The sequence below is a fragment of the Capricornis sumatraensis genome, chromosome 8, assembly GCF_032405125.1.
Source record: "Capricornis sumatraensis isolate serow.1 chromosome 8, serow.2, whole genome shotgun sequence".
Taxonomy (NCBI): domain Eukaryota; kingdom Metazoa; phylum Chordata; class Mammalia; order Artiodactyla; family Bovidae; genus Capricornis; species Capricornis sumatraensis.
The window spans coordinates 100,823,932-100,831,563 of record NC_091076.1 but is presented as its reverse complement, the minus strand read 5'-3'; the positions used below and the strand labels follow the sequence as shown (position 1 = coordinate 100,831,563).

At 55.6% G+C, this 7,632-nt stretch overlaps 2 protein-coding genes across 3 annotated transcripts; one reads left to right on the top strand and one right to left on the bottom strand.

The window, feature by feature from the left end:
• Positions 1-1,692, bottom strand: OXLD1 (oxidoreductase like domain containing 1). 2 transcript variants are annotated; one of them, XM_068978810.1, is made up of 2 exons: positions 1,631-1,692; positions 1-830 (listed from the first exon to the last, which is right to left on the bottom strand). In XM_068978810.1, the coding sequence occupies exons 1-2, from the start codon at positions 1,688-1,690 to the stop codon at positions 429-431; spliced, it is 462 nt and encodes a 153-aa protein (XP_068834911.1). In that variant the 5' UTR covers positions 1,691-1,692; the 3' UTR covers positions 1-428. The 2 variants fall into 2 exon arrangements, with proteins under 2 accessions (XP_068834911.1, XP_068834912.1); XM_068978811.1 differs by having other exon boundaries at positions 1-825; positions 1,620-1,690.
• Positions 1,693-1,876: 184 nt separating this feature from the next.
• On the top strand, positions 1,877-7,311 carry CCDC137 (coiled-coil domain containing 137). Its single transcript, XM_068978314.1, has 6 exons — positions 1,877-2,013; positions 2,399-2,532; positions 3,984-4,203; positions 5,585-5,667; positions 5,788-5,867; positions 6,047-7,311. The coding sequence occupies exons 1-6, from the start codon at positions 1,877-1,879 to the stop codon at positions 6,266-6,268; spliced, it is 876 nt and encodes a 291-aa protein (XP_068834415.1). The 3' UTR covers positions 6,269-7,311.
• The last annotated feature ends 321 nt before the right edge of the window (positions 7,312-7,632 follow it).

Below are 7,632 nucleotides of genomic sequence, written 5' to 3'. Positions count from 1 at the left end.
GCATTTGTGCCCACCAGTGCTTTGCTAATGGCCACCTCACAGGACCAGATGGTCCTCCCTCTGCCGCATCACTGACAGTGGCTGACCAGAGCTGACCTGTGGGTGAGACTTCTGGGATGCTGGGACATGGAAGGGGGCCCCTGGTGTCATTGTCACTTGAATAGTCAAGGAAACAGGTTTATTTTCACCTTCACAGATTGGTGAAGGCTGCAGGTGCCCCGTGGACATATGATAATATGGCATGAGCCTACAGATGATGACACAAAAGCCTGCTGTCTAACCACCACAGAGAACGTATTTATTCTCAGGCAAAGTCAATGAACAACTCTTCCTACTCCTGCCGACACCAGCAGCACGAACGGGCCGTGGATAAAGGTGGTGGTGCGGGATTCTGAGTGTGTCAGGGTGAGGGTGTCTGGCCAGGTGGCTCAGCCTCCTCTCCTAATGCGAAGCTGGATCTCCATCCGGAGGAAGGCCTTGAGGTTCTCATCAGTCACGTGCTCCTCCAGGGCAGCCAGGGCCTGCTCCCCGCCGTCCTGGCAGTGCTGCAGCAGCGCATCTGCATACTCCACCCACACACAGTTGGGGCAGCCGCTCATGCAGCAGTTGGTGGGTGGCTGGAGCTCAGGTGGTGGTGGGGACAGGGGTCCTGAGGGGCCCCCACCCGGCAGGGAGGACTTGGGCTGCCTGGTGCCCGCTGCACCTGCTTGGGACCCCACTTCCACATGGTTCTTCCCAAACTCTCTGTGGGCTTCACGGACTTGGATCCTGTGAAGAAGGTTGCCGCCTCCAGGAAGCTTTTGGCACCAGTCCCAGCTGGACAGCGGCCACTAAGGATGCAGATAAGCACATGAGTCTCTAGGAAGCTGGTAAGGCCCCACTCGCCTCCTGCTCTGGGTAAACTTTGGCTTCCTGTCACTGGCAGGGGACTCCATGTCTTTCTCAGCTTCCTTAATTCCTGCATGACCTTAGACAAGTTACTTCGTCTTTAGACTCAGTTTCCCATTTGTAAAATGGACCTGACGCTTGGGACGAGGATGACCCATAAGTTCATGAGAGAGGCTGGGTTCAAGGCCTGGCACTAGGCAGGCACTCCAGCAGATGGTGAGTGGAGAGACTGTATCTCCAGCTAAGATGCCTTTGCCTGGTGGTCAGGACTGTGGCAGAGGTGGAGGCTTGTGAGCTCCAGGCCAAACAGCCACCTCCCCCTCTCCAACCAGTACTCCCACATTTCCCTCCCGTGACCATCCTGACTAATCGCATCACCTCTTCATCCCTCTTCCTTCTGTCACAGGAGAAGCCCAAGTCATTCCCAAGGTCCAGGGCGCAGCCTTCTCCTCACCTGGAGCCCCCACCCTGGTCCCTTGCTCTGTCTCCAGGGCACTGAACAAGGGCCCAAACTTTATTTCTGTAATTTCTCCAGCGAGGAGCATCAGCTCCTATTCACTGAGGTTTCCCCAAAGGCCTTGCACACAGCAGCTGTTCAACAGGTACTGGACGGGGGGAACGAGCGCAGAACCGGCCGGCACTACCCCGAGATCTGATCAACGGCCGGAAAAGCAGGGCTCCTCGGCCCCTATGTGGCCCAGCCTCCCGAACATATCCCGTCCCCGTCCCCACTTGTACTTGCCCTGCCGAGGATAGCGGCAATCACCGCCCGGCCTCCCCCTGTTACCCTCCTCAGCAGCATTGTTCGCGGCCTGGCTCACTGCGCACGCGCCGCAGGCGGCCGTGAGAGGCGGCCGCCCTGGCCAATCCCGACCCGTCAGGGAGCCGTACGGCGCCGATGGGCGCAGGAAGCGGAAGTGGCGGGCGTGGGGCGGGACCGCGCGAGAGTGCGGCAGTGGCTGTTCTTGTGAACACCGTGCTTGGAGAGATGGCCGGACTCCGGCGCGGAGCGGCGACGGTGGTGCCGGCGGGAACGGCGCGGTTTGGGAGACCAGGGCGACCGCAGGGCCGGAGGCAGCAAGAGTTGGGGAAGCAGCGCTCGGCGCCACGGCCGGGACCGCGCAGGTGGGTGCGGATCTCACTGCCCTGAAGACACCTCGGCGCCCCTCCGCATGCCGGGCACAGCTCGCTGCTGGGTCCGGGCGGTGGGCGTCCCGGAGGGTCAGCTGGGTCGACAGAGGCGTGACGGAGTCTCCGGTGTGGCACATGTCACCTTCCGGGCGCCGTCTTGTCATCCTGGACGAAGTCAGGTCCTTCCACGCAGGGTCCTGGGAGGTCCAGGGACAGTCTCTGGGCCGGCTAGGACGAGGTCGTGCTCCCTTGAGCGGCACGCACGACAGCGGCCAGGGTTAGCCTGCGAAGTTTCTTTCTCCAGGCTGAGCTTCGGTTTCTCTGATTCTGTTTATGCTCCACTTGAGACCTGTTTTCACCCCCGTGTTCTCCTTCACAGCAAAGAAAAGAAGAAAGTGAATTGCAAGCCCAAGAACCAGGATGAACAGGAAATTCCTTTCAGGCTGCGAGAGATTATGAGGAGCCGGCAAGAGATGAAAAATCCTATCAGTAACAAGAAGAGGAAGAAAGAGGGTAACTGCAGGCCTATGCTGGGTGGCCATAAAGCCTTGTGTGTTTGAATCCACTTAATTGAACAAGTATTCAGTGGCGTTTCAGGTAAAAGAAATCTGCCAGGCCCGAGCAGTTCAGACGGTGCAGGAGCATGTGGAAGGCTGACTGAAGGCTGGTGTCACCAAGGCCAGAGCGGCGGGTGGCAGCAGGTGATAAGGTGGTTTCAGGTGAGGCTCCTAAAGGAGCCCCTGGGGCCTCATGGGCTAAGATGGAAGTGTTGATTTCTACCACTGCCCCCCAAGAGTAGTGGCGACAAATCAGAGTGGACACTCAGTTCAGATTTACTTGAAGAAAAAGGTCGCTATGTAAGGATTGAGGGGATGAGAAGACACTGCAGGCCAGCCTTACTATGATGATGGTTCCTTGGACCAGAGTGCAGAAGTCATGGTGGAGAGAAGTGGATGGTCTCCAGAGGTTATGGAGGGAATTGATCAGACCCTCTAGGAAGCTCATTTCTACACACCCCCACCCCGCCCCTTTCCCCAAGGCCAGCTAGGGTGCCCACCTGTCAGCCTCTCCCTGAATGCTGGGGGAATTGGGTCCAGAGTGTTTGTGTTTCATGTACACATATAGGTGTATGTGTTCCTAAACATGACACTGATTTTGCAGCAATGCTATTTTGTCATTTCTTTGTAAACCTTAGTCTTTTTGTTGGGGATTAGATGGCTGCCAAATCAATAGCGAAGTAAAGAATTGAGGAAGCAGAGGGGTAGGGGAGGTCACTGACCCAGATGGATGATGGCACATTCTGAACCATGCCGTATAGAGTCAGCACTTTTAGGGGGTTAAATTATTTTAAAAAATATAAACTTACGTATATGGTGAAATCAGTTCTGAAAGGTATGAGGTGAGGCGTCTTTGAATCCTGTTCCCTCCCCCTAAAAGAAATCACTGTTCATCTTCTTTTTACCTTCCCAGGGGAAATGTTATGCCTATTTTAGTTATTCACATGTTAGTCTTATACATATTTCACATTCACGTATTAGTAAAAGCTATACTTTCCTTCTGTATATTGTTTGGTGTCCTGGGTTTTCCCTTCCAGTGGATTTTGTAGATCTCCATGCCCTTTCCCATAACTCCATGAAGCTCTCCTCAGCAGCTGTGCAGTGACACCTCTGGATGAACATAAAGGGAATCATTCAGCTGGTCATCTAGTGATGGATACCTAAGGTCTCGTCACTTTTTTCAGCTGAGCTGCAGAGGATGTCTTTGATGTGTGCCAGTGAGCTTTGGGGATGCCACCCCAGGGTGCCCCCAGCTGGCATCTTAGAGATTGTTTAGTTCGCGTGTGAGTCTGCTCTTCCCTTTCTGCAGCCTGGGGAGGGGAGATGAACATGGGTGACCAGCCCAGCACCACCCGGTCCACCCCCCTGCCTTCATCACTCCTCTCTGAGGTCTCCCTTTGTCCTCAGCCCAGGCAGCTTTCAGTAAGACATTGGAGAAGGAAGCAAAGGGAGTGGAACCAGACATTGCCATACCCAAGTTCAAGCAGAGGAAGTGGGAGTCCGACAGGGCCTATGTCCGGCGCATGGAACAGGAGGCCCAGCATGTGCTGTTCCTCAGCAAGAACCAGGCCAGCCGGCAGCCCGAGGTGCAGGCTGCTCCCAAGAAGAAGTCAGAGAGGAAGAAAGCGTGAGTGGGGGCTGGAGGGGCTGGGAGGCAAGGCTGTGGGGTTCCTCGAATGTCTTCTACATTGACAGCCTCTCGTTGCCAAGGGGCACCCTCCCCACTCCTGTGATTCAGAGCAAGCAGGACCTGGTGTCAGTTGCTGTTTTTCTCTGCACCTCAGCCTCTTGACCTGGGAGGCTCTGAATCCCCAGAACTCTGAAGGCTTAGCTTTGTCTGTGCCTCTCTGTGGAAAGCATCAAGGGATCCAGGAGCCAAGCGAGGGCTAGCTGTTCCCTCCAGGCCAGTCGTTATAGGGAAGTAGAAAAAAGGTGAGGCTCCTTCCCAGGAGTGCTTGCAAGCCACCAGGTGGACTGTGCCTGGCCCACAGAAGTCAGTTTCCAGGATTGACCTTTCCAGCCCCCAAAAGATTTGAGAGCCTATAGCTGTGTCATTTGGACAAGTTCTGTGACCTCACAGACTCAGCTTCCTAGTGGAGATACTGGCACCAGGAGGAAGCCCACCACCAGCTGCCCATCCCTACTCTCAGCCCTGGAGTTGAGCCTGTGGGTGGGGGCTGAGCAGTGGTTTTAGCAAACAAATGCTTTTTGCAATGTGTTTCTACCTCTACTGAAACTTTCATCATGAACCAAGCCAGGCTTTCATCAGAAATTTCTCTGAAAGCAGGGACTGCCCGGGCAGCCCAGTGGTCCCACTGCAAGGGGCATGAGTTCCATCCCTGCTTGGGGGAACTGAGATCCTGCATGCCATGTGGCGTGGCCTTAATTTAAAAAGAAAAGAAGAAATTTCCCTAAAGCTGTAAAAGTTTGATTGTTTTCAGCTTTGTGGAGTTTCTCCATGTCCACTTATAGTTCACGTACTCATATTAGCCAATGAAAATTACATCACATAAAACCTGTCCCAGGTACCAGTAAAAGCCACAGTGATCTCCAGCACTCATTGGACGCTGATTCCAGAAACGGTAAGGAGCCACATCACACATGCTACTGTGCAGGGCCCTTGAGACTCAGCAGCATGGTTGACACTTGGGGCAGGTGATTCTCTGGGGTGGGGGCTGTTCCATGCCCCATAGGACAGTGAGCAGCATACCTGGCCTCCACCCATGAGGTGCCAGGAGCACCCCTGCCACACACACACATTGTAATAGCCCAGGACATCTCTAGATATTGTCACGTGGCTCCAGGGCTACTGATGCTGAGGACCCTTGACTTAGAACTTTGGGAGGGTCTGCTGGGTTCAGGAGTGCTCTCTGTGGGTCGTGGGGTTTGGAGGCAGGCCCCTGGGGTCTGCTGTGGAGCATTCTTCGTGAGCAGGGGTGACCTCTGCCTCTTCCTGAGTCCTGTGAACCGAGGGTTTAGGAGTAAGAGGAGCACTGTGCTCTTCCCAGGTTCCAGAAGCGGCGATTGGACAAGGCCCGGCAGAGGAAGGAGGAGAAGGCAGCAGAGAGGCTAGAGCAGGAGCTGCTCCAAGGTAGCTTTTCTGGAAGCAGTTGTGTCGGGGTCAGTGGGTGGGCTAACACTGGCTCTGGGTGCCGTGGCTGCGGGGCTTGTGTAGGCAGCAGGCTTCAGCTGTGCTCATCTGGCCCTCCAGACACGGTGAAGTTTGGTGAGGTTGCACTGCAGCCCCCAGAGCTGACCGCCAAGCCCAGGATGAGCGTGAGTAGGGACCAGGTAAGCAGGGGTTCGGGGAGTTGCCCTTTTTGCCCCTTGATGCTGCTGGGTCCAGGGCATACAGGAGAGCACCGTGTTCTCACGGACTGACTTTTAGACTTTTGGACTAACCTAGACCCTTCCTTAACCTCCCCTTCTTCCCGAACCTGTGCCTCACCCTCCCTCTCTCTGTTCTTCAGCCTGGCAAGAAATCACTGATGCTGAAGAAGCTTTTAAGCCCTGGCAGTATGTCCCAGCCTCTGACCACCTCACTGGCCAGACAGAGGATTGTGACGGAGGAGAGGGAGCGGGCCGTGAACGCCTACAGGGCGCTAAAGAGACTACAGCAGCAGCGGCAGGGGACTCAGTCGCTACAGCCACCCCACCTCCCTCCTGGGAAGAAGCCAGAGACGCAGCTGTAATGACGAGGGACCAGAGCTGCTGCACCTGGGCTGGAGCTGGACAGGCAGATGGCCTACAATCGAGAGTCCCTTCCCAGGCCATGTCCTGGGACTCAGGTGGGGGAGCGGGCTCCTGTTTCTTCTCTCTAGAGATTGCTCTTTCAGGAGTGACCATCCGCTGGACCCATATCTCACAGAGAGTCTGTCTCCTGAGCCCCCATAGATGGAGCCACCACCTGGGTGAAATGCAGTCAACGTCATTCCCTTAAGCCTAGCGTCACATGCAGCTTTGTTCTGAACACACAGGTCCAGGCTGAGACACAACCCAGGGCCACTTTAGGGAGGGCCAATCCCATAATCCTGTCCCTAAATGCCTGTGAGTTGTAGACACTGCTGACTCAGTAAGTGAGGCTCTACCAGATTCGACAGAGCCACACGGCTGGAGCCAAAGCCAGACAGCAGGCTGGTGTGGGGCAGGGGCGGGGGGGTCAGCATCTAGGTCACCTAGATGTCCTCATGGTCCCTGCAGGGCAGGTGGAGCCATCCCAGCTTATGTTAGGGTGCGAAGACTAAGCCACCCACACCACGGTTGGGGAGGCTGAGTGTTTATATCATCAGGGTCTCTGGGGAGGACACGGCAGGGTTCTCCAGCAGGTCAGGAGTGGCTAGACAGCAAGGACAGGAGCCCAGCTCAGGGCTCTGGAGATCAGAGGAGCCATGTGAGTTCCTGCTGAGGGCAGGGCCTGGCAAGGTTTGAACCTCCCACAGGTGCCAAAGGAGGGAGCACCTGGATTTATCCTCCTGCTCAGGTGTGGGATACAAGTGAGAGCATGGGGATGTGGCTTACAGGCTGCTAGCAGTCGAACATGGAGGGACAGGGTCAGGGCACTCATAGCCCTGTTGGAGGTTGACAGCCGCTGGGCTGCCTTGCTCTCTACAGCTCAGGCTCCTCAAGCCAGCAAAGACGGCCTGGGCACCTCAGTCAGTGCTAGGCCTCAGCACTGGCTAGGGCGGCCCAAGAGAATGAGTATGGAGTGGTATGCGATCTGTTTTGCTCTTCCCCAAGTTTGTATTTTATGCAGTGAAGTTTATTTTTGAATTAAAAGATTGAAGTTCTGGAAGCTGTACTTGGAATCAGGGCTGTCACTCTCTGGGCTGTGTTTCTGCATGGTGGGTGGCCCCAGCCCTTGCATGGGTGGCCAGGTGCTGGCTGGCTGCAGTAGCCAGGACTCACCCCCCATCACATGACAGTTGGGGCGGGCAGCGCAATCTCTCGTTGAGTGCTGACATCCTTCTTACAATCAGGTTCTGAGACAGGCAGGGCAGTGAGAGCAAAGAGTGAGGTGGGGCTGCTGAGAAACACTGGTGTTTCCTGGACACATTGT

Bases quoted from the DNA above. Each gene is read 5' to 3' on its own strand.
- CCDC137 (XM_068978314.1), top strand. From the start codon at position 1,877: ATGGCCGGACTCCGGCGCGGAGCGGCGACGGTGGTGCCGGCGGGAACG. The intron at 2,014-2,398 runs GTGGGTGCGGAT...TCTCCTTCACAG, and splicing joins CCACGGCCGGGACCGCGCAG to CAAAGAAAAGAAGAAAGTGA. The intron at 4,204-5,584 runs GTGAGTGGGGGC...TGCTCTTCCCAG, and splicing joins AAGTCAGAGAGGAAGAAAGC to GTTCCAGAAGCGGCGATTGG.
- OXLD1 (XM_068978811.1), bottom strand. From the start codon at position 1,690: ATGCTGCTGAGGAGGGTAACAGGGGGAGGCCGGGCGGTGATTGCCGCT. The intron at 826-1,619 runs TGGGGACGGGGA...TCCTTAGTGGCC, and splicing joins CTCGGCAGGGCAAGTACAAG to GCTGTCCAGCTGGGACTGGT.